Source organism: Psittacula echo (genome assembly GCF_963264785.1).
Source record: "Psittacula echo genome assembly, chromosome: 7".
NCBI lineage: Eukaryota > Metazoa > Chordata > Aves > Psittaciformes > Psittacidae > Psittacula > Psittacula echo.
Window position 1 is genome coordinate 2097700 of NC_137740.1, and position 24342 is coordinate 2122041.

General features: G+C 46.6%; 2 protein-coding genes across 7 annotated transcripts in view; one reads left to right on the plus strand and one right to left on the minus strand.

The window, feature by feature from the left end:
• MIER1 (MIER1 transcriptional regulator) overlaps positions 1-5341 on the minus strand; it is a 39711-nt gene extending 34370 nt beyond the window's left edge. For 5 of the 6 annotated variants that reach the window (XR_013957310.1, XR_013957311.1, XM_080622413.1 and 2 more), the window contains exon 1: positions 4261-4410. Coding sequence is in view for 2 of the 6 variants with exons in the window: in XM_080622413.1 (XP_080478539.1) it covers positions 4261-4269 (9 nt within the window). In the remaining 4 variants the exon portion in view is untranslated. Of the gene's footprint in view, positions 1-4260; positions 4411-4623 lie in introns of those variants that run through there. The other variant, XM_080622412.1, reaches the window with a different exon arrangement.
• A 156-nt stretch (positions 5342-5497) lies between these two features.
• DNAI4 (dynein axonemal intermediate chain 4) lies at positions 5498-24287 on the plus strand (the record flags this gene model as incomplete). The annotated part of the gene is made up of 17 exons (XM_080623231.1): positions 5498-5545; positions 5906-6011; positions 6788-6951; positions 9549-9649; positions 9916-10076; positions 11945-12080; positions 13762-13935; positions 14415-14615; positions 15853-16088; positions 17758-17844; positions 19197-19348; positions 20146-20303; positions 20485-20606; positions 21288-21386; positions 22008-22234; positions 22963-23116; positions 24282-24287. Exons 1-17 carry the CDS (start codon positions 5511-5513, stop codon positions 24285-24287), a joined length of 2319 nt encoding a protein of 772 aa, XP_080479357.1. The 5' UTR covers positions 5498-5510.
• Between the last annotated feature and the right edge of the window lie 55 nt (positions 24288-24342).

The following is a 24342-nucleotide window of genomic DNA, read 5'->3' on the forward strand; positions in this document are numbered from 1 at the left end:
GACTGTATTTATCCACAACAGTAACGGAGAACAGCTTCCTGCCATCAGGTCAGAGCTGCACAAGACAAGGACACAGGCTCAGGAGAAGCTGAGCCAAAGCCATAGCTTGACGTTTTTGGAAGGAGGAATACAGCATCCTCCTGCTGATCCTCACAACTGCCTCTGCTGCCCTGCACCACCCCTCACAGCCACTCGAGTCTGCTAGATCTCTCCATCAGCTGATGCAACTGGTTACCCCGCAGGAAGCTTTTCACTTCTGAGCCAGGGAACTGGATCAACCCACGGTAGAAGCTTTGGGAGCACCTACTACACAAAAGCAGCAGGAGGAGCAGGATCTCCCCTTTCAGGCAGCTAGGAGCTACTAGACCACCTTGACTGTTTCCATACCCCCTCAAGCCATAATTAACATCAGCTTGAAATTTTAACCAACTTACACCAGTTAAAGGCAACAACAAAATTTGGTTGACAAGAAGCTCCCCATGACCCAGCTTCAGTGTGCCCTTGAGCCCAGAACACCTCCGTGTGCTGGGCTGCACCCCCAGAGCGTGAGCAGCAGCTCAGGGAGAGGATCCTGCCCCTCTGCTGTGCTCTGGGGAGACCTTAGAGCAGCTCCAGTGCCTAAAGGGGCTGCAGGAAACCTGGAGAGGGGCTTGGGACAAGGGCCTGTAGGGACAGGCCAAGGGGAATGGCTTGAACCTGCCAGAGGGGAGACTGAGATGAGCTCTTAGGCAGAAGCTCTTCCCTGTGAGGGTGCTGAGGCGCTGGCCCAGGGTGCCCAGAGGAGCTGTGGCTGCCCCATCCCTGGCAGTGTTCAAGGCCAGGTTGGACACAGGGGCTTGGAGCAAGCTGCTCCAGTGGAAGGGGTCCCTGCCCGTGGCAGGGGTTGGAGCTGGATGAGCTTTAAGGTCCCTTCCAACACAAACCAGGCTGGGATTCTATGCTACTACATCCCTAACTCTCCCACCCCACCTATGACCAAACAAGACCACCTTCCTTCCCATGCAGCAGCCCTGGTACTCTTCAGAGTTAGTAAAAACAAACCAACACAAACACTAGCTATTTTCCTATGACTTTCGCCTCTTCAGTATCCTGGCAAGTTCCTGTAGCAACCTGACTGATGCATCCTACCATGACACAAAATAAAGTAACAGCAGGAATCCAGCACGTCTGGAAATTACAGGCATTATTTAGCTGCCCATCCCTCCAACACAGAAGTCTGACCCTGGCTCTGTGAGTTCTTTGAATCAGAAGATCTCATTCTGACAATTTATTCAGACATTATAATGGCTGAATAAACAAAAAACCCCATTCGCTTTCACCTACCAAGCTTTTCAGTCCAAAAATCTTTTCTTCTCAATAGGTATTAAAACACTTGTACTTGGGAAAAATATGTACCAGCATTCCCTCCTCCACAAAGCCTAAATAAGCAGCTGAATGCATGATACAGTGATATTCACAAAGCCTGAGTTGGTCTTAAGTTCAACATGTTTTCTTTCTGATTTAAGACTAGAACAATCTTCTAACATGGTGAAATATCAGGACTCAAACCAGTCATGTGAGCATGCTTTGAAGTATAATAAAACCCTAACACGGGTTATTAACCCCAAATCTAAAACCAGTTTAATATATAATCAAAATGTTTTGGGTTTGGTCTGTCCTTTACTCAAACTGGTGCTTCTATGAAAGTGAATTGAATTTTTTGTTAATTTAGTTTCAGTTTCTGGCCTCATTTACTCATTACCCAGGTTCAGAGATCCTGTCTGAAGAGCCTTCCCATCAAAGGCAAAAAGTTTCATGTTGATATTGTTTAATTGTTGAGGTTTGTATCTCCAGCATGAAATCCTAGCTGATTCTTTACACCTAAAATCATTTTCCTAAGGGATGAGTTTCTGTGCATCCCTTCAGAAGAGCTGGAGTGATACTTTCCACTGGGAAGGGATGGGAAGAGGGCAGGAGACACAACAGCAGCATTATTTTTCCACCCACATTTTCAACCCAGGCTGACCCCAGGCCCCTTGTATGCTGGGACAGGCGAGTTTTAGGGCTGCCTGAAGGATCAGTTTTCCCTCATTCCCAGTCAACACAGCATTATCCCAACACCCCCTCCTTCACCACACCACCACATAGCAGCAGTTGCCTTAAGTTCCTCCAGGCAGATGGTTGACACCATTCAGTGAGACTTCCCATCCTATCCCTGATACTTCCTAAATTGTGCTAGGAACCATACTGAGGACGTTGAATCCAAGCTTAAATCACTGACAGGAAGTCTTATTATCTTTCAAGTTCCGATTATTCCCGATGCAGAAGGCAGAGCAGCCATGCAAACAGTTGTGTGCAGGACTCAGCGGCTGTGAAGGAATGTCAGCCGAGCTGTTGCTGCCACCCCTGTGCTACTGAACTCATCCCACAGGTGGATCAAAGCTCGCACAGCCCCTTGATGCTGCTCCTGCCCCTTAACCTCAAACCAAGAAGCCAAAAATAGTACAAAGAATTCATCTTTGCCTTTCTTCACAGAAGCCAAATGCTGAGGAGGAGGGGGGAAAACCACAAAACTCTTAGTTTCTCAGTAAAATATCAAGACCAACCCATAATAGAAGCCTGACCTGTTGGAACGCCGTCCATAAGGTGAAACCCAGAACCTGCCTGACCTCCATAACCCATAGACCTTTCACTGTTCTCTGCGGCACGAGTCCCCTCCAACTCTCAATGCTATCACTGCTGCAACGTCAGTGCAAGTACGTGACAACAGAGAATAGGAAGTACTGCAGCGTCCTGCCCGTGCCTCTTCAGCAACATGGTGACTTGAGCTCCCCCCAGAAGAGAGCTAAGCAGGAGGATTTCACAATAACGCTGCCTTTAATTAACTAAACTTACAAGCAATTGGTGAAACTTGAGACACAAGCCCTGACTACTGCGATGCCTACACCGGCACGGGCCCCAGTGTGCCTCTGCCACTTCACAGAGCACAGGGATTTAATAGCCATGGGTTTTTGGCCAAGGAATAGCTCAGAGATCAGACCTGTGATTCTCTGCCCCTTGAGATACAGTAAAAAAAAGCCCAGGCAGATCCTTTAAATTTCTAAGATTAGATTAGTACATGCTGTACTAATAACAGGAAGAATGCTTCATTATGGTTTTCATTTGGGGGGGAAAGATAAAATAAATCTCAGTAAAAAGCCACACATATTCAGGAATTTCAAGGGAAGAAGGAAGAAACCTCATCTGTAAAATATTCTGATTCCAGTACCTTGAACACCCAAAGAAACTCTTGTCCCACACAAGCAAGGTGTTGGTTGTTGTTGTTTTAACAGCATACCTTTCAAACAAGCATTTCCAATTCATTTGTCAACACTGCTCAAGCAGCAAATTACCTTCAGATTGGAATCTTGGGATCATTTGAAGAAACTTAATGAAACATCTATTCATCTGTCCTAACTTGCCTCCTAAGAAGCAAAAGAGCTGCCCTCCCAGATCCTATCGGGATGGACAAATCCACACCTCAGTAATCAAACACGTATCTCACTCTGCCTCCCACAGAAGAAAAGAGGTCAACAAGCCTTTTCCCATTTCCTGCAACCCCCCTGAACAGCCCTTCTGCCTTCTTCAGGGGAAGTCTCCCACCCAGGAGACACTGTTCTACCTGTAAAGGCAATTCCCCTTTGTCCGAACGACTACAAGAAGATATTTAAATATACGTTTTAACCTCAAGCAACGGCGCTCTTATCAAAGCCCGGGAGAAGCGATTCTTTCGCGCTGGGACAGACGGCCGGAACTGGCAAGAGGCGCATCCCTCTCCACCCCGAAGGGCTCGCACTCCCCCCGCCACAGCAGGTAAAGCTGCCCCACTTCCCACCCCAGCAAAGCTCATCCCCGTCCCACGGGGGCACAGGCCCCGCTCCCCTCCGCCCGGGCGCGGGGTCCCTCTCCAGCATCGCCCCTCGGCCGCTGCCGCCGATAAAGCCTCGCCTCCCTGGCTCGCGGACGAGGCGCAGACCCCAGCCCGGTGCCGCCCTGGGGAGGGAGCCGCCGCCTCCAGGCCCTCGGCCCGCCCGCACCCCGCCGCCGAGGCGGGCCCGGCCCCCCCGGGGCTCGTCTCCACGTCCCGGGGCAGCAGGCCCCGGAGGGCGGCGGGGGGGCAGCCCGGTGCCCGGCGCGGCCTCCCCGGCCCCACAACTAACTTATGGGACGCTCCGCCCGGCCGCGGCCCCGCGCAACAAGTTCCCGGGCGGGCGGGCCCCCGCCCCGCCGCCGCGCTCTCACCTCCGCCATGTTGGCTGCGCGGGCGGGCGGCGGCGGCGCGGGGGGGCAGGCCCGGGGAGGGGTCACATCGCCGCCGCGGCGGAGGAAGCGGCGCCGGCGGGTCACGGTCTGCGCGGCGGCGGAGCGGAGCGGCGGGAGGGAGGGAGGGGAAGGAGGGGGCACGCCACGCACGACGTCACCGCGCACGGGCGCGCGCCGCCAGCGGCTGTCACTCAAGGCGCAAGGCCCCGCCCCCGGGCTGTCAGCGCTGAGGCGGCGGCGCCGGGTGGGACCCGCGACGGGACCGGCTCCACAAGCGGGGTCCCCCCGCAGCCGGTGCCGCTCCCTCCCGCCTGGCTGCTGTCCCCCGGCAGCCTTACTCACGTGGTGAGGTGGGGGAAGCTGTCCCGGCGCGCTGCGAGGTCCTCAGGGAGCGTGGGGGGGGGGGGGGGCTCCCGGCGGGGTGACCCCGGCAGCGTTATGTTGGTCCTATGTAAAGGAAAACACTAAAAACAAACCCCAAAACAAGCGCCCAGCCCTAATTCTGCTGCTTTTCTCTCTAAATCCTTCCCCGGCTGCCTCACCCGCCCAGGCTCGGTTCTGTCCCAGCGCTGGCGCAAGGACAGGCACGGTCCTGCAGGCAAAGGGGAAGAGAGCTCCTGATGCAGCAGTCCTGCATCACAGCGCCGGTAACAGCGAGGGCAGCCTCGGGGAGCCCTGCCCGGCCTGCGGCGGCTCCGTCCCGCTCTGCCCGCGCACAGGTCACTGACCACCGCGGTTCTCCCAACCAAACGCGTTTCACACCCTCAAAACGCTCCCGCGGCACAGTAACTGCGCCACCTCATCGCCCCCCAGTCCTTCCCCCTCCGAAAGCCCAGACCTGCTCCGATCCCCGCCACCGGGGCAGAGCTTTACGGAGGGAGCTCCAGTCTCCCCCAGGCCGACGAGGACCTTTGTGCTTCAGTGACAAAGGGGGCGCGGGGGCTGGCGGCAGGGGAGGAGCCCCAGGCGGGGCGGGGGGCGGCGGAGACCTGAGGCGAGGCCGAGGCGGGCGCGGAGAGTGGCCTGGGCCCGGGCAGGCCGCGGCCCCGCGGGGTCCCTTCTCAGGCGGGCGGGCGGCCGCAGGGTGGGTAGGGGGGAGCACAGTGCAGCCCGCGCTGCCTTACGGCCTATCGGCGGCGCCGTCCTTGGCAGCCAATCCCCGCGCCGCGTCTTGGGGGCGCGTTGCCGTGGTTACCGCTCGACGCGGTGGCGCGGCCCGGGTTGTCGCCATGCAAGGCCCCGGCGGCGGCAGGCGGGGTCCTACGTGAGTGCCGGGGCAGCGGCTCCAGGCGTGCCTGGAGGAGGGGGGGAAGGAGGGACCAGGGCACCCCGACACAGCAGCCCCACTCGCTGCACCCCTTGCCCCTTCATTGCCACATCAGTTCCCGTCAATAAGCTCCCCCAGTTTCAAGCCCCTGCAAGGGGCAGGGACACCTTCCACTAGAGCAGGATGCTCCAAGCCCCGTCCAACCTGGCCTAATTTCAAGATTAACGTCCTGTAAACCATTCCTGAAAGTTAAGGGATGAGGAGTTCAGTGCTTGTATTTGCTTGTTCGCGTTTTACTGCTCGACACAAAACTTCTGTGGCCAATTCCGGGCTCAGGCAACCCACAAGTTTTTACAGTTACAGACAGGGGAGCATCGCAAGCAGCATCTACAGGTGCAGAGCTGGGAGCTGCAGAAGCCAATCCACCACGTCTGAGAGAACTGCAGACAAGGATGTCATACGGGTGAGGAGACAGTTACGCTATTCCCAACAGTTCTGAATATTTAATTATGGTGGGTGTTAAAAGCTGTCAGGAAGGGGGAGAGGGAAGAGGAAAGGAAAGGCTTGTCTGAACCTGGGATGTGGAGGAAGAAAATGATCACGGAGCTTAATCCGTTCTGAAATGGTGATGATGATGAGTGTCCAAAATCAATCTCCAATAATAATAGTAAAACTTAAGAGTAACAGCTCTCCTCCTAATCTGACAACTACTGGCTTTCAAATCCATGTGAGATGTTGCCTGTAGCACTTATGTGTCTCCACCTAAACCTGTGATCTGTTGTTTAAAGACCTTCCTGAATACTTCCTTACAAGAAAATAATCTGAGCAGTACAATGAAAATGATGCGCAATTGTTCCTTTGTTGCTTTTGCTGTATTGTTAATTTGAGTTGAGTAGATACTCATAGGCCACTCCTGGTAGTCATTACAGACTAATACAATAGTCATTATAGAATAATAGTCAAATAATAATAATAATAATAATAATAATAATAATAATTTGAAGGAGGCACTAGGGCTGACCAAGGGTCTGACATCCGGACAGATATAGTTTTTCCAGCTATTTGCAGCCATTTCTATAGAGAGGGTTCCAGAAGGGTTTCCCATCCCTTCTGCCAGCTTCCTGCCTGGATCCAGGTCATCCTCCTGTTCCAGATGAGATAAAATGTTGCAAGTATTGTCACTGTCACTTGTTGTGGGGAAACAGTGGAACTATTGTAACTATTTAAGTATTTCTCCAGGTTTTTGATGAAGGAAAGGATGTGACACCCCATCCACTCTTCCAATCAGACCCAAGTACTGCTGCACTCAGGCAAGACAAGCTCTCTGGAGCCACAGGATCCATTTTGCTTGCTCTTTTTCCCACGCAGCAGCTATCAAGAACTAGTTTAGCCTCCCCCTCATGGTAAGTCAATGCACTGGTTTTTAAATCTGGCCTCAAACCTAAAGCAGCCACACTCCTGGCTCTTCAGAGCGCTTTGGAGCTGGAGTTACTATGCAGGGCTGTCCAAGTACAGAAACATGCCCACCAGTCTTCACTTAAAAGTGAAGTTAAAAAAGCTTAGTCTGGGGACTAGCACAAGTACAATGAATGGAATTTGTGTGTATTCATGACTATGATGGAACTCCTGCTGAAATGCTCACAGAGGCGGAAGCAGACTGAAGCACACACTCCTGTGATATCTCTAATTTCACTCAAATTCTTCTTTCGATTCTCCTCCTCTACTGCGGAGACCCCCTTCCGGTCCTGATCCAGCTCTGGGGCAACAGCACAAGAGAGATGTGGAGCTGTTGGAGTGAGGCCAGAGGAGGCCACAGAGATGCTGTGAGGGCTGGAGCCAGGCTGAGAGAGCTGGGCTGGGTCAGCCTGGAGAAGAGAAGGCTCCTGAAGGGGAGACCTGAGAGCAGCTCCAGTGCCTAAAGGGGCTGCAGGAAACCTGGAGAGGGGCTTGGGACAAGGGCCTGTAGGGACAGGACATTGGGAATGGCTTTAACCTGCCAGAAGGAAGACTGAGATGAGCTCTTAGGCAGAAGCTCTTCCCTGTGAGGGTGCTGAGGCGCTGGCACAGGGTGCCCAGAGAAGCTGTGGCTGCCCCATCCCTGGCAGTGTTCAAGGCCAGGTTGGACACAGGGGCTTGGAGCAAGCTGCTCCAGTGGAAGGGGTCCCTGCCCGTGGCAGGGGTTGGAGCTGGATGAGCTTTAAGGTCCCTTCCAACACAAACCAGGCTGGAATTCTGTGATTCCTAAACCACATATGTTTAGGTAACATACCAGAATGGACCACTTTTAGAGATCACGATGAGCACCTCATAGTTCAAAATGACAGCCATCCAAACAGCAGGCTTTGTACTGGTGAGGGCTGCACACAAAGTTACAACAGAACCTACACGGGCACACCACAAAACACTGTTTAGACTTTGAGGAGGCAGTGCTCTGGTTGTGTTCTGGTTGTCCGAACAAGGCTGTGCAGTGGAGCTGGGGCACTTGTAGCTTGTTAATAACACTTCCTTTAGCTACTTCAGATCCCCTCTGCCTTTCCTAACCTTGGGTTGTTTTTTTTTCAAAACTGGAATATATCAACACCTGCCCATCTGTGGGATGGGAAATGTGAGGCCTGGTTTCACTGAAGAGCTACAAATTTATTGTAAAGTATTTTGGCTGTTTTAATGACACTTCTTAAGTACAGAAAGTCCTTTTTACAAACTTGAACATCTCAGTTCAAATACCTACACATTGTTAACACAGTAAGAATCCTCTATTTGAAACCAATTTAAGCAATTTAACACTCTGTGATTATGTGCATCCATTTCAAAAGATGCTCTTACACAAAAACATTTGAGTTAGAGCCGCTGAATTACATTTTACTACTTAGGAGCTTTATTTACAAACCTTCAGTACAGAGGGAATAAACAAAGTCAATGGACTTGAGCCATTTTCTCTTGGGGTGAGAGATTCAATTAAGCCATGCAAATGAAGGTAAAGGACTGTTTGTGTTTCAAATGAAACATAATGAAGCACATCAGTGTATCAAACGGTGTGTGCTCACTCAGACTGCACAAAAGGAGTTGTTATGTATTTAGTCCAGAGGGACTAAAAGACTGGTAAAGTCAGCACTGGGAATAAAACACAAAGAAAAGCTTTATTTACTGTTTTCTTTGGCAAAGTTAATGCCGTGGTGATTGAGGAGGAGGGATTGCAATTTGGGAGCTCTCTCCTTGTCATGTTTCCTAGGCTGGCTGCTAGAAAGGATAATCCCAGAGGAAGGTAAATTAACCAGGAGCAAACAGACACAAAAAAAACAACTGAAGAATATGAAGTATCTCCTGAAAACTAAACACATCCTTTTTGGAGACAAGAGGGCTTTATTTAACAAACAAAATGAAACTATTTCACTTTAGTTTTAAATACAAACCTTAAAAACTGTCTTTTTCAACTGCTTTTGTGTAACTGCTCATGCTCAGCTGTTGAAGCAGAGAAAATCTGCTGACAAACCTCCCAACTGGACTGAGTTTTGAGTTTTACCTCTCATTCTCACACCTATCCCTTCTGTGAACATCACCAATGGTTTTTAACAAGCTGATCCCTTCAAAAGTTTCTGGTGCATTTTAAAGACTTTTCAGCACATGCAAAGCACCAAAGGATGTGAAACCTGGTGGAGACAGGTGCTGTCTATGAGTGAGCCTTATCACACAGTGGGCAGTCAACACTTCACATTATTATGTGCTAGGGCTGAATCCAAGAGCTCAGTAGCTTCTTTTCCAGCAGCTCTTTAATTCCTCAGGATATGCTGTCAGAGGAATTCTTCCTTTTTAAGTCTTTTTCAAACCACTTATTTTCTTTCCTAAGCCTTCTGCAACTCCTTTCACAACACAACCATCACCGTATGTGCTCTTACAGTCTTCATGGTTTATCCTGGTAACAACACTGCTATTTTTATGGCATTTTGCTAACTGACATCTGGACCCTCACATACTACTTCTGCTTATTTCTTTGTTACTGAAGGACATATGGAAGCAGCACCACTTCTATATCAACGACTGAGTCTGTACTGGATGAAACGGCGGAGCCTGGCTCTCAAGGGGACGCAACCGTTAGTTTCCCTGGTAAAGAACATATGCTATATAATTAAAGGCTTAATTCTTCTTTGGAGCACTAGTTACCTGGTAAAGAACTTGTGCTGTATAATTAAAGACTTCGTTTTTCTTTGGGGCACTGTGACTTGTGAGACTCTGCAGTCAGTGGGTGTGAGATGCCTGGCACTTCACTCAGTGCCTCACAACTGATCATTCAATACTATCAGAATTAATCTGTCTTCTTTGACATTTAGAGCAGAAAAGGTCTCACTTATGGATCTCATCTGATTTTTCAGATGTGCATGAGAGGCAAGAGGAGATAAAAGAAGAACTGACAGAAGCAGGCTTAGATAGGAGAGTGGATATTTACCTCACAGAGACAGAAACTATCTGGATACTGGATCTTCCAGCTGTTGTGATGTCTACAGAGTCAGAAGATGCTGAAAGAGTTCTGTATGTATCTCTGTAGTTGTGTACACACACGTATGCTCAGCACACCCAATTTCTGCTGGTGGCAATGTCCTGAACAGGATGCTTATACACAGGTTCAGTACTCTGACTACCACAACCAGTCATTCCACTTTTGTTTAAAACCACATTGGGCTCGAGTCTCTCTTTTGACACAACAGCTTAAATTTCTTACAGCTCCATCTTGTTGAGTAAATTAGTTCTCTCTTTCACTGATAAAAGAAGGCAGATTACCAAAGGCAGGGGATGGTAAGCAGAGAACACACAGGTGATAGGGGAAAGAGGAGATGGAGAAGTGTGGAATACAGGAATTACAGGATTTAATTTTAGTGAAAACAGTATGAAATTGTAAACATTTGCACTGATTCTTGTGTGTAGCTTTACAGCTATTCATGCATTAGTAACAAAAATACAAACACTTCAAGCTTCCTCTGAAGCTCTTTACAGTGCTCCTACCGAGAAGAAACCTCACCCCACCATGAGTGACCTCGCCTCTTAAAATACTGTGTCCCCCCCTTAGTTGCATCTGGTACGTTCCTACTCCAGTCTCCTCCCTGGACTGCCATGACCTTTGATAGGGAGTTAACACAGCCAGGGGTTTGGCTTAGTCCCAGGAGCTGGCTGGGACAGAGTGCAGCAAAGTTCTCTCCATGACGGATGTCAGATTGCTACACTTGTCACATGGCTTTTGTAAATCATAGAATCATAGAATAGTTAGGGTTGGAAAGGACCTTGAGATCACCCAGTTCCAACCTCCCTGCCATGGGCAGGGACACCCCACACTAAACCATGCCACCCAAGGCCTCATCCAACCTGGCCTTGAACACCGCCAAGGATGGAGCATTCACAACCTCCTTGGGCAACCCATTCCAGTGCCTCACCAAAATGGCAGCCCTAAAGCCTGGGATGCACTGGTCTGCAGCTGGCAAGTCAAACAACTGACCTAGGGGAGGTTTTTCTGCTAGTACAGAATCCCAGACTGGTTTGTGTTGGAAAGGACCATAAAGCTCATTCAGTTTCAATCCCCTGCCATGGGCAGGGACACCTTCCACTAGAGCAACTTGCTCCAAGCCTCTGTGTCCAATCTGGCCTTGAACACTGCCAGGGATGGGGCAGCCACAGCTTCTCTGGGCACCCTGTGCCAGCGCCTCAGTACCCTCACAGAGAAGAGCTCCTGCCTAAAATACTTACATATATATATATACACAGACACACAATGTTCATGGTAGGACTCCAACCCCCACTGCCTGTGAATCACACTGGTGTGATTTTGGGGAAAAGGGAAGAGGAAGAGCACTCTATGAATCAGACTTAGCCAGTGTATACAGCACACAGTGCCAACTGCATAGGAACAGGCATTGAATGCTCCTGAGCACAGCAGCCTGTTTGTGATCTAAGGTGGGGTATCACCTCTATCTGCTGTTAGAATGTTTAAACCAGAACAGCAGAAAAAGCTTCACAATTCCCACTGACCATTCCCAAGAACCAGAGGGCTCGATGAAACAGAAATACTCTAGTTTCATTTCTGTCTCTTGGATGCACTGCTCTTCACTCCCAAGCGATGAGAGCTATACACTTCTGAACCCCTCCGAAACCCACCCAAAGTAGCTGGAGTAGCTGATGTCTACCTTAGCAGGCCATTTCTGGTTCAGAACAGCATCACAAGGTCACAAATAGCTGCTGAAAGCCAATACATAGAGTGAACTAAAATCTAGCAATCAGAAAAAAACCCAGGCAGTAAATTTATGCCATGGAGTATCCTCTCCTGTCCAACCTGTGGTTAAATACACCAAGAAGGTGAATGCAAATGGTTTTCAGACTGTCAATGTACACTTTTTTTCCTTCTTTCTGAGGCAGCGGAACAAGGTTTACACTGACATGTGCAAGAGCAAGGCTGATGGTGACCGCTTTGTGGAAAAAACAATGCAAACCATCAACGGAGCCACCAAGAACAAGGAGGTGCAATGTGACAGAATCATCATGGAAGACAAAGGTAAAGTTCCCAAGTCCCATATAGAAAGGGTATTTAATAAGAACAGGCTCTCACTTACTGATTGTACCCTTGGCAGTTTATTATTAGAATCACAGAATGGTTTGGGTTGGAAAGGACCTTAAGATCATCCAGTTCCAATCCCCTGCCACAGGAAGGGATGCCTCACGCTAGATTACATCACCCAAGGCTCTGTCCAACCTGGCCTTGAACACTGCCAGGGATGGCGCATCTACCACTTCTTTGGGCAACCTGCTCTTCACCACCCTCACAGGGAAGAACTTCCTTGTGTCTAACCTGAACTTCCCCTGCTTAAGTTTTAACCCATTACCCCTTGTCCTATCATTACAGTCCCTGATGGAGAATCCCCCTCCAGCATTCAGTTTACTTACTAAACATTTATTTGGGCAAACTCCAGCATTACAGCTGTACTGTGGGACCTTAGCAGACTCCCTGTGTACAGTTGGGACACTGAGGAAAGGGTTTTCTTTCCATCTTCCATCTCTAATCAGAAGATGTCTCCTCAACTTCAAGAGCCACTTTGATTTGTGGTGGCCTTTTCTGCCCTTCCCCAAACTCAAGCACTGGTTTTGGTGCACTGTATCTGTTGCAATAAAACAGGCATTACATTAGCAGAGAGCTGCTGTGTCCCTCCTGCCTCAGCACGCTGCAAGCAGAGTTTGCTGCTCAGGAGGCAGAACTCCCCCTAATACTCAACTATGCTCCTGAAATATGAAAGGACACCGTTCCTTTTTTTTCCCCTTTGCTTCTCAGTGATGCTGGTTTCTATTTCTATTTGTCATAATGCAAAGAGAAACTCTGGTATGAGATTGAATGTCTTGGGGAAAGCAGAAAATCTTGGCAGTCTCACAAGACAGATGCAATTTTACACAATGTTCAGCCTCAATGCTCTAAAAAAAGGTTATAGGGGCCTATCAAGGTTTTAGATGCATGTGCTGAGCTTTGCTACACTAAAGGCACTTTTTTTTTGGTGTAGGAGGCCAAAGAAAACCATGGGAATTGTCATTGCAAACATTTTTCCTTTGTTTTCATTAAACGTATGTAAAATGGGGGGGAAAGAAGTAAAACAGATATTGATCTGATTTGAATAACATATCTTCCCCCTTTCTGCATGCCTTGAGCATTAGCAGAGCTCATTCCAACCAACACCTGAAAAGCTGAGCACTCAAAGGGAAGGCTATAGAGCATTGTTTGACCCTGTAGAAGGGAAGCCACATACCCAGGAGACCCCACTGGAGTTGTTGCAGTCATACAGCAGCTGCTGCTACAGCCTTGTCTGACCCACAGTTGGTTTGAAATCTCCTCAGCCAAACAGTTGGGAGCATAGTACGGGAAGTAAATCTTTGCTCAGCTGTACATAGTCTTTACCATAAGGAATCACAGAGTGGTTTGGGTTGGAAGAGACCTTAAAGCTCATCCAGTTCCAAGCCCCTGCCACAGGCAGGGACACCTTCCACTAGAGCAGCTTGCTCCAAGCCCCTGTGTCCAACCTGGCCTTGAACACTGCCAGGGATGGGGCAGCCACAGCTTCTCCATTCAACCTATTCCAATGACTCATCACCCTCACAGGGAAGAACTTCTGCCTCAGATCTCATCTAAATCTACCTTTATAGTAACATACTGAAACAAGAGACTTGTGTAACACAGTGTAATTCGTTCCTAGGGGAGATGGTCACTTCCTGGGGCTTTTATGATACATTTAATGCATCAGAAATAGAACCAATGCTCAAAACAGATGGCAGCACTGACAGCAAGACAGAGAAGGCAACTGAAACAAGCAGCAAACCTCACACCACTATAAAGCAGAATCAGACTACCCCTTTCTCTTCTACCAAAGGTAAGATTCTTCCAGTTTGACATTCCTGCCATGTTTTCATCCTTCTAAACCATGCACATCCCTATGGTGTGTGAAGAAAATGCTTGGTCTGCCTGCCTGGCACTTGGAAGACAGTTTGCTAAAGAGTCTTGGACAGGTCTGCACCAAGACCCTGTCTGTGAACTGCCATTGTATCTTAAATCTATTTATCTTAAATACAGATAAATAGCCAGTGGCAAAGTTTGCTGGTATTTACTTAGGACAGTAGAAGCAAAACACCAATTGTGAATAACTCCACTAGTGTCTCATCATAGTACTTGAGCATGAAAATAATTAACAAAATTAAAACCAGAAAAAATTAATAGTGGAAGTATTTTTTGATGATGACTTCTTCTACGCTTTTTGCAGGTGGAGGAAGAGGAGATTGCTTATTCCCTTGATTTTTATGTGCTAAATATTTTCATGTTCAAACTGGCTTTTCCTGTGTTATCTGTTGTCAGGCAGCACAACTTCTGTGACTTCAGAAAGTACTGCTGTTGCCAAGAACCAAGAGGAGGAGAAGGAGCAGGAAGAGTGCCAGTCAGAAGCTCTCCCAGTACCAGAAAACCTTCAGAAGGGTTTATTTTTCATGGAGAGGATTCTAATGGAGAATATTTTCCAACCCAAACTTGCAGCTTATCGGCAGTTTCCCATCCTTATAGGTTTGATTCTTATTGACTACCCCGTTTTCAGCACAGGGCTTTGCATGCTATTGAGTCAGAGTCCTGTCCCTCATCCAGTGTCTTTACAGACAAGTCATTTAAGAAGTAGACAAAGGAAAGGAGAGTTTAGGAGATGGCAAACTACTTTGTAGTTTGAAACTCACTTTAACACGCATCCCTACCATAACTGGTACAAAAACTGAATATATGAGTCCTCCCTCATCACCACAAACGGACTTACTCAAAATATCAGTCAAACTTGTTTCCTGACAGTTAAGATACAGATTAATTCTGCTACTTCTCCAGCTACCTGTTTTCATTGGAATGTCTTTTACAGTCTGTTTGGTGGGGATTTTGGGAGTTTATTTTATGAGGACACTGACAGCAAACAGAAGTTTTAGCCTGATGGATGCTCAGTGTCTAACAATGTACATTCATTGCAGACTGTAAGAGGCATACCCTGGCCCCATGTTCTAAGTAATATGTTACCTTGTACAGGAATTCCAAGTTAACACAGAGATTAAAACAAAAATCAAAGGCAGATCCACTCTGCTGATACTGTATTGTACCTTCATGTCCTAGAGTTAGTTTCTCAAGCAACAAAGTGTTATATCCTGTTGCTCTTCAGGAACTAACTACAGTGAGAGCACAATAAAGGCCAGGATGACTATGGCAGTTTACTGTGTTCCTACTCTGTTAATAGTGATCTGAGATCAATTTATGATTTGTACATTACATAAAGGGGTGACTAAACAAAAATACTTGGCAAACATAGTCTAAAAACATGCCCTACACTTCATTTTCCCAAGTAATGAGCAATTTACTACAGCACCATGTAACTTAGCTATGGTGTTGCAGCATCAAGGTGTAAGTGTGGCTCTTTAAAATTTGGCTTCTAGAAGAAAATCCCTGTTTAGATGCATTTTTAAAGATGAGAGATTAGGAACATTCCTGGTAGGGGGTGAACATACATTCCTAACTTGTTGCCGGGTAGCTAAACCCACTCATTAAATCCCTGGAGCATACCTGGCACACCACGGTCCAATCCAGCCCCATCAACATTTTAGTTATGGTTTTATAAGTTAGAATGTCTTAATTCTTCAAATCTTTACTTCATTTTGGGGTTTTTTGCTACTAAATATTTGCTGAAAGGGTAAATATTTCTTCTGATGTGAATGACTGGAGTTGGATGAGTGAAATGTTACTATCCAGACTCTACCATATTGGTGTGTTATAGATCCTGGAGTTACATCAGACAGTAGTGGCACAGAGGAAGACAAAAAAGAAGCTAAACAGGAAAAGGCTGACAGGCAAAAGGATGAGCAAGAGGCAGCATTCACTGATCCATCAGTTCTGTCAGCTCTAAAAGAAGAAACTACACCAGTTCCCACATTGGAATGGCTGTGGTCTTATGCATGTGGTTTAACTAATGGTCACAGCGTGAGCAGTATGGCCTGGAGCAAAGTAAACCCCGTGAGTTCACAAATCTTCTTCTAAGCTGTTTCAAAATGGTCTAAGCCATTGTTGGTATAAAAATAAACCCGATTTTTATGTATTTTGTTGGGAGGAGATATCACAGAGACGGATTCATCTTTACAGTCAAGGTGGGCTGTCTTTGCATCCCACCCTCTGCATTTTGTCCTTTCATACAACAATATAACAATATCATAGAATTATAGAATCACAGAATAGTTAGGGTTGGAAAGGACCTTAAGATCATCTAGTTCCAACCCCCCTGCCATGGGCAGGGACATCTCCCACTAACCATGTCACCCAAGGCTCTGTCCAACCTGGTCCTGAACACCGCCAGGGATGGAGCATTCACAACTTCCTTGGGCAACCCATTCCGGTGCCTATGGATATTGCCAGGATATTGCTACATTATCCTACAAGTTGGACCACTGTAATAGACTTTTCCTACAAAATCTATCACAACAGATTGAACTGGTTCAGAATTTAAGTTAATTGGTCCAGTTTATCAGGGCCAGTCACCTAAACAACAACAACATTAAGATAATAGACTTGGTCTGTTATAGAATTGGAAGATGAAGTTTAACAACCTACTGCTAAACTTTTTTCATCACAGTTTATCATAGAATCCCAGCCTGGTTTGTGTTGAAAGAGACTGTAAAGCTCCTCCAGCTCCAACCCCTGCCACGGGCAGGGATCCCTTCCACTGGAGCAGCTTGCTCCAAGCCCCTGTGTCCAACCTGGCCTTGAACACTGCCAGGGATGGGGCAGCCACAGCTTCTCTGGGCACCCTGTGCCAGCGCCTCAGCACCCTCACAGGGAAGAGCTTCTGCCTAAGAGCTCAGCTCAGTCTCCCCTCTGGCAGGTTAAAGCCATTCCCTTTGTTGTGTCCCTACAGGCCCTTGTGCAAAGCCACTCTCCAGGCTTCTTGTAGCCCCTTCAGGTATTGGAAGACTTTTATAAGGTCTCCCCTGACCCTTCTCAGGATACCACATCTTTGTTTTTAACTATAATCTCCCAAGAAAGCTGCATTCGTCTAACTTTAAGGACAAGATGCAACACAACAGGCACAGATTTCTGAGCAGCTGGCCCAAGTTTATTCAGTTTGGTTCCAGTGGAGGTGAGAATGACTCAGTCATCTCCTCTTTCACCACAAGGCTCAGTTTCACTGTAAGGCTCAGTTTTTCCAACAGAGCTCTCTTATGGCCACAACAAAAATAATGAATGGAAGGAAGGTAAAAAGCAGGTAAGGATGAGAAACACAAAACCAGGAAGATGGCCCCAAGGGAAAATGAAAGAACATAAAGACCATTTCACACTGTTAGCACACCAGATGCCCAGATATGATTAAGTTGGACACATTTATAGACTTCAACCTTAGAATTAGAGGGCAAACAAATACCTTTTAAAGTGTTAGTCTCCCTGAAAAGGGACATATTTTTATGCTGTCAGGAGTGGGGACTGCCAACACAACTGACAGTGGCTATAAATGCACTTTCAGTTGAACCACCTTCCAGTACTCTAGAAATTCTACTGTTCTTGTGTGTTATTCCACTTGCACATGAGCCTTATTTTTCCAGACTTTGCACTGTTAACAGAAAGTTGCCTTTTAGAAATACACAACTGAACTTTCAGTTAAATTGAGGTTATTTATGTTCGTCTGTGCCTTCAGGATCTTTTAGCTGTTGGTTATGGAGCATTTGACTTTAAAGGCCAGAAGAAAGGCTTGGCTTGCTGCTGGTCACTGAAGAACCCCATGGTAATGAGCAGCCACTTTGTTTTCTTTCTTTTTCCTCAATGCATTTTCGTGCTATACTATTTCTGCTTTATATATTTCCCTCTTACTGTTTCTAAAAGCAAGACCTAGCAATGAGGTTGAATTTGCTATCACAAACCACACATCTCTGGAAAAGCACCTAGCAATGTGCTTAAATCTTGACCCCAAGAAAGCACCTACAGGAAACAGTTCAGTTCTGTGCTTGTCTGTCCTCTCAACTGACACTTCCAACAGAGGTGATGACTGCATCAGTGGTCTGGTAACATGGACATCTGTTCACAGGAACTAAACTCATTACAGGCCACCAAGTGACTAGCAGATGGTCACTACTCACAGTTATTACCAGTCTATGTCAGGCAACATAGCAATGCAGGTCTCTGTACCCCATTTCCAATCCCTAGAGCCACCTACCCAAGACTGTAAACCTGTTTTGTTACTATTGTGCGTAGGCCAGGTATGTACAGATCATTATTTAGACTGGAAAAAAGTCCTGAGCACAGCAAATGTGAAAATAAATCCATTTACCTTTTGTTTTTTCAAATTTTACAGGCCATTTGTTCAGTAATTCCAAACGCTCCTCACAGAGAAAAAGTGAATTTTAAATTCAAGGATCATCCTTTCCAATCCAAATCAAACAAACAACACCTTCACACTGTACTCACATAGCTCAGTCTTAGGGAACTTGATTCTTAGGTGTTTGGTTTGGAGTAGATCCATCTAACTTATTTTACAGTGTAATATTTCTGCATAGTCTTTATTTGTCCCTAATTACATCAGCTGCAGCAAGAAATCACAGAAACCCAGCCTGGTTTGTGATGGAAGGGACCTTAAAGCTCATCCAGCCCCAAGCCTCTGCCACGGGCAGGGACCCCTTCCACTGGAGCAGCTTGCTCCAAGCCCCTGTGTCCAACCTGGCCTTGAACACTGCCAGGGATGGGGCAGCCACAGCTTCTCTGGGCACCCTGGGCCAGCGCCTCAGCACCCTCACAGGGAAGAGCTTCTGCCTAAGAGTTCATCTCAGTCTCCCCTCCGGCCAGGTTAAAGCCATTCCCTTTGTCGTGTCCCTACAGGCCCTTGTCCAAAGCCCCTCTCCAGACTTCTTGTAGCCCCTTTAGGTATTGGAAGACTTCTATGAGGTCTCCCCAGAGCCTCTCTTCTCTAGGCTGAAATAAACTGAACCCTTTAGAATATAGTACCTGATTTCTGTCTGTGTTTCTATAGTCACTATGGTCATCAGCACTTGAATTCTCCAGCAATTCAGTATCCAATGTTGAGAAGACAGAAGTAAATTAAGAAACTAATTTAAAACATCCTTGTGTTTTTCTCCTGGTCAGTGGCCAGAGCGCATTTTCCAGTGTGAGCATGGTGTTACTGCCCTGGATTTTTCCATGGCGAGCCCAAATCTCTTGGCAGTTGGAATGTACAATGGATCTGTCACAATCTATGATATACAGAGCTGTAATGACACTGTGCTCTTGGACAGCAGGTAAGGCAATGACTGCACATCTCCTCCACCTTGATCACCTCTTAAAAAGTAAAGGAATGGCCACAACTGAGGAGCTGAGGGAATAGTAACGGCTTAATCCTCAGCCACCAGCATTCTCCTTCTGTACTGCCATCATTCTCTACTCTTATTCTGGCTGATAAATGCTTACGTTACTTTAACACCACTGGTCCTTATCTGAGGTATGACACTCTCTGTGCTGTTACTGTGCATACAAACAAGCAAGTTCCCCATGCTGGAGAGGTGAAACAAATGAGTACCATGCTCCAAGAAAGTGCTGCAAGTTACCACCACGTACCATTTCATACTCCATGTACTTACTAAGACAACCCTGCCCCATATAATAAATCCTTATGGGAAACCAGTTGCAGATTTTGGTGTTTTCTCACTGATTCCACTTGTCAAACAAGGAAAGAACATCCGAACAGGGGAGGGATAAGCAGGAGTTAAGAAGAAAATGAGGGGGGGGTGGAATTAGGGAGACATGTATCTTTAAGGGCACTCTCCTACAAGTCTCCTGCAGGCTGATTTCATGATTCAGGTGTCAATGAAAGGTGTGTCAGCACATTAACAGTGCCCTGAACCTAAATATCAAACATGCATGACAAAAGAAAAAGTTTCCTGGAGAAAAGAACCAATGTTCAGATTTCTTTCGTTTTGCTTTTAAGAAAAGCTAACAATATCTTTGTCGTACGACTTAACGTTCATTACAAAGTGGAAGGTTAATTATTTCTTGGTTTTGTTCATCTATGATTTATCACGTGCATCTTTTGTTCCAGTGAATCCCCAAACAAACATACAGGTCCTGTGTGGCAACTGAGGTGGGTGGAACAGGACAGAGGTGAGGCAGGAGGTTGCAAAAGAGAGAGACTGTTCTGTATCTCAGCAGATGGCCGAATAACCGAGTGGCATATACGGAAAAGACTTGACTGCACTGGTAAGCACCGTCCTCTGCAGCGTTCCTGCAGAGGGATAACACCTGAATTGCTCCATTTCATTTCAGGTGACATTTATACCAGTTATCATACACAAAACATCTAAGAGCATTCCAAAGAAGCACGAGTTACTCGTAGTACTGTCGCATTCTTGTTTGACAAAAACTCTTGCTATTTACACAGACCTGATGAAAATAAAGCGAAAAGAAATTGAGAAGAAAAGATTACCAGGTGAGAAAGAGAGGAAAAGTGAAGCACTGATATCTCGACAGGCAGCTGGGATGTGCTTTGACTTCCACCCAAAGGTAGGCTCAGAATGTCCATCCTGGCTAAAGCAGTATCTGGGAAAACCACACAGGAGGGGCGAGATCCTCAGCTGGAGCTACTTTAATATGCACTAGGCTGGGAGTTGGCACTGGTACTTGAAGCATATTTAGTTGTGAAACAAATTGCTTCTTGGCTAGTAACGGTTTTACCCAAGATGGATGAAATGTTAAACCAAACATAACCCCTGTATGAGAACAACTACATCATTTCAGCCATGTTACTCACATTCACCTTGGGCCAGATCTCAGGACAGATCTCTGTGTGTTGGTCACATCAGTGAGAACTTGACTGTTCAGCAGCTCCCGAGCCCAGGCCCTACGTGGCTGTGCTCCTCCTCTTTAGCCAGCTGAATATTGTCCACAGAGCGTGTGAGGAATTCATGTGTCTGCACATGTGGACTGCATAAAGCGTGAGATTTTCAGGAGTCAGAATTCACAGTGTATGTTCTGCCCAGAGAACACACATCACAAATCCCACACAGTCTGGCACCACTGCATCTACTGCACATACACCTCAACAGCTCAGTGCACAACAGCCTGGCAGCTCCACCCGACTTCCTCAGTTTTGTCACTGCCAGACTCATCTAAGTCCTTTCACAGACTTTCAGATGAGTGAGAACTAGGTTAATCCAATTTAGGCTACTTTTACCTTTCTTTCAGGATACAAACTTTTATCTGGCTGGAACAGAAGAGGGTTGTATCTACCAGTGCTCCTGTTCAAGCAATGGGCAGTTTCTAAAGACATACAGAGGCCACAAGGTGAGTGAGACGCAGAAAAAGTAATGCCAGCAGAAACTGCTTAATTAAGTTCACAAATGTTTGCTTATTTTTACTAAAGAAAACATCTGCAATAAAAGAAACCTAAACTACTTCTATCAGGAACACATTTTCATAGCATAAAGCATCACAGTCTTATCGGATCACTTTCTATTAGGATTTTTAAGTGAGCTATTAAAACTTGTATTATAGACTGGTTTAAAGCTCTAGTTCTGGCTTTATATTAAGAAAACAATCAGTAATGTGATTGGCCTGCAAACCACAATTAAATAGTCTTACCTCTGAGAAAAATGTGGCAGAACATTAACAGCACCTCTTTTGTGGTTAAGTCTCTGCCTCATCCAAGAAGCTGCCCTCTCACCATCAGTCTCCTAACAACTGGTGAAGGGGCAGAATCAGCTGAATGATTTTTATTGCCAAGATCTCTCCTGCCTTATCACATCAGCTCCATCCTAATTTCCAATGAGTGACACATGATGCTGGTTTTGCCCTTAGGGTCAAAGGATAGCCAGAGTATCCATGAAAGGTCCCTATTAAAAACCATCCTGGGAAGCTGTAGCTGTAGAATAACACAAAGTTCTTTGTTTCTTCCCAAACCCCAAGGGTCCTGTGTACAAAGTCACCTGGAACCCTCTCAGCACTGACATGTTTCTCAGCTGCTCTGCAGACTGGAGCATTATCCTGTGGCACCGCGATTCACAGACACCCGTTTTAACCTTCAGTTCCGCCAGCGCTTTCGTTCATGACATTATGTGGTCTTCGAAATCAGCCTTCATGTTCACAGCAGTGAATGAAAGCAGAGTAGAAATTTGGGATCTTAGGGTCAGCATGTAAGTAAATACTTTTCTCAAAGAAGATTCTGAAACTTGATGGCACAAAGGCTGCACACTATGGCTTCATCAATGTTGTTACACATCAGTGAGCATTTGCTTGCTCAGTCATTGAAAGTATTGCATTTTAAAATACTCATTTTGTAACAGCACATGGTGGTTACCAGAGAACTGTGATTACAAGAGAAGGAGCTGGATGCTTTATGGAACTGGTAAAGGGCAAACTGGGCTTTGCTCCTGCAGAAATAATAGATTTCTGCCACAGTTAAAAGGAAAAATAACAGAACTAAGACACTTTGATCTTTCATAAAGACAGGATGGTCAGAAGTTGAGGCACCTCTCACTTTTCCCCTCTACTGTAAAGTAGGTGCACATCTCACCTCAGTTAACCTGTGGCCTTGCACTGCTGGGCTGTTCCGTTCAGTATTAACCATAGCATGAAGCCCACATGGAGAAGGAGCATGTCAAATCTGGTCGTACCAAACGCAAATTCTTCATAAAGTAAAGATATCACCCCCCAGCCCATATCAGGCAATAGAACAGATTTTAGGCAGCCAGGATATCTTAGTTAGTATCAGCTGGGATTTTTGTTCTGGTAGAGGCCTAAATAAAACACTGTTTCACTTCTTAAGTTTTTGAGTGCATCTAGAACATAGAAAGTAAACCATGCAAGACCTATCAGGCTCAGTCAACACAATGTGACCTGTTAATTCTGGCCTTCACTGCAGCTTGGAGCCTGTGCTGTCTCGCTTTGCCAACCCAACAGTCAAATTCACATCTGTCCTCTTCGCTAAGAACACCGACTGCCTTCTCGTAGGAGATAGTCAAGGAGAAGTTAGCGTGTTTTTGCTCCAGAACCTGGCTGCTCTCAACAATAGTAAGGTATGATCTACATGGGAAAGGTGGTAGCTCGTGGAGGCCTGTGTGCTTGTCTAGCACATCATTCATCTGCAAGGAGGTTTCTGCTAAACACTAGCTAATAAATATTGAAACAGGTGGAATCAGATACAATCCCATGAGCAGATTAAACCCTGAGACGGTTCCTGCTCTTCTGCAATACCATACCACTAGAAACCTCAGGAACGACAAAGTCAACGTTGAACTTTAGGTTTCTCTTGATCACAAATCCAGATGTTGGCTACAGCTGGATTTGGGAGGGAGCCTTGGGTCAAGGCCAGGAAGGTGGAGGTCCTCTAAATGCAGTCTGCAGGTGACTGTACTTGGCAGAATGCCTGTACCTGCTGACAGTGCAGGACCTGCACTATCCTGGCCACCCCCAAGACAGTCTCACTTTGCTGGTGGCAGCAAACCCATCAGCCCTTTGGCTCTGCATTGCCCTCACTCTGAGAAGCCACCCTGGGTGCTCCAGCACCAGATGGATCCCTCCTCTGATCCATCCATGCTGATATCCATCTAAACTTCATTCTTAGGGTATTACAGATTAATAATCCAAAAATGTCAGCTTTGCATTTAGAAATTCTGGTAATTACCAGCTTCATTTGCCAAGTGCTGTAAAACACAGAGCAAAAAGATGGTTCCCTTAAAAAATAAAAGTGAGGCCATTGTCATCTCAATATCCCATCTGGCAGGTCAAAGCCATTCACCCTTGTCCTTTCCCTACCGTCCCCTGTCCAAAGCCCTTCTCCAGGTTTCTTGTAGCCCCTTTAAGCACTGGAAGCAGCTCTATGGTCTCCCTGGATCCTTCTCTTGTCCAGGCCAAACAACCCACATCCCTCAGCCTGTCTTCACACCATACATGTATCATCTTGAAAATTAATTTCCTTTCCAAACAAGATGCATGTTTGTTGCTGACACTACAAACACAATCCAAGCAGGCCTGACAAAAAGTGCTGTTTTCAAGGAGCACTGTTAGAAGTAAGCAGCGTATTACCAGAGTTCCAAAGAAGAATCAGCTGACACAACACAAACTACCTCAGCCTGTTTGCTGGATGCTTGCCACGCAAGCAGTTCTGCTCTCAGTTTGTAAATAGGAATTGTGAATCACTGCACGTCTTACACTGCTCTTTTTTTATCTCTTATTTTACAGGTTTAAGGCTTTACCTTATAGGATATAATTGGTCCTGCTGTAGGTGTTTAACAGCAGTTAA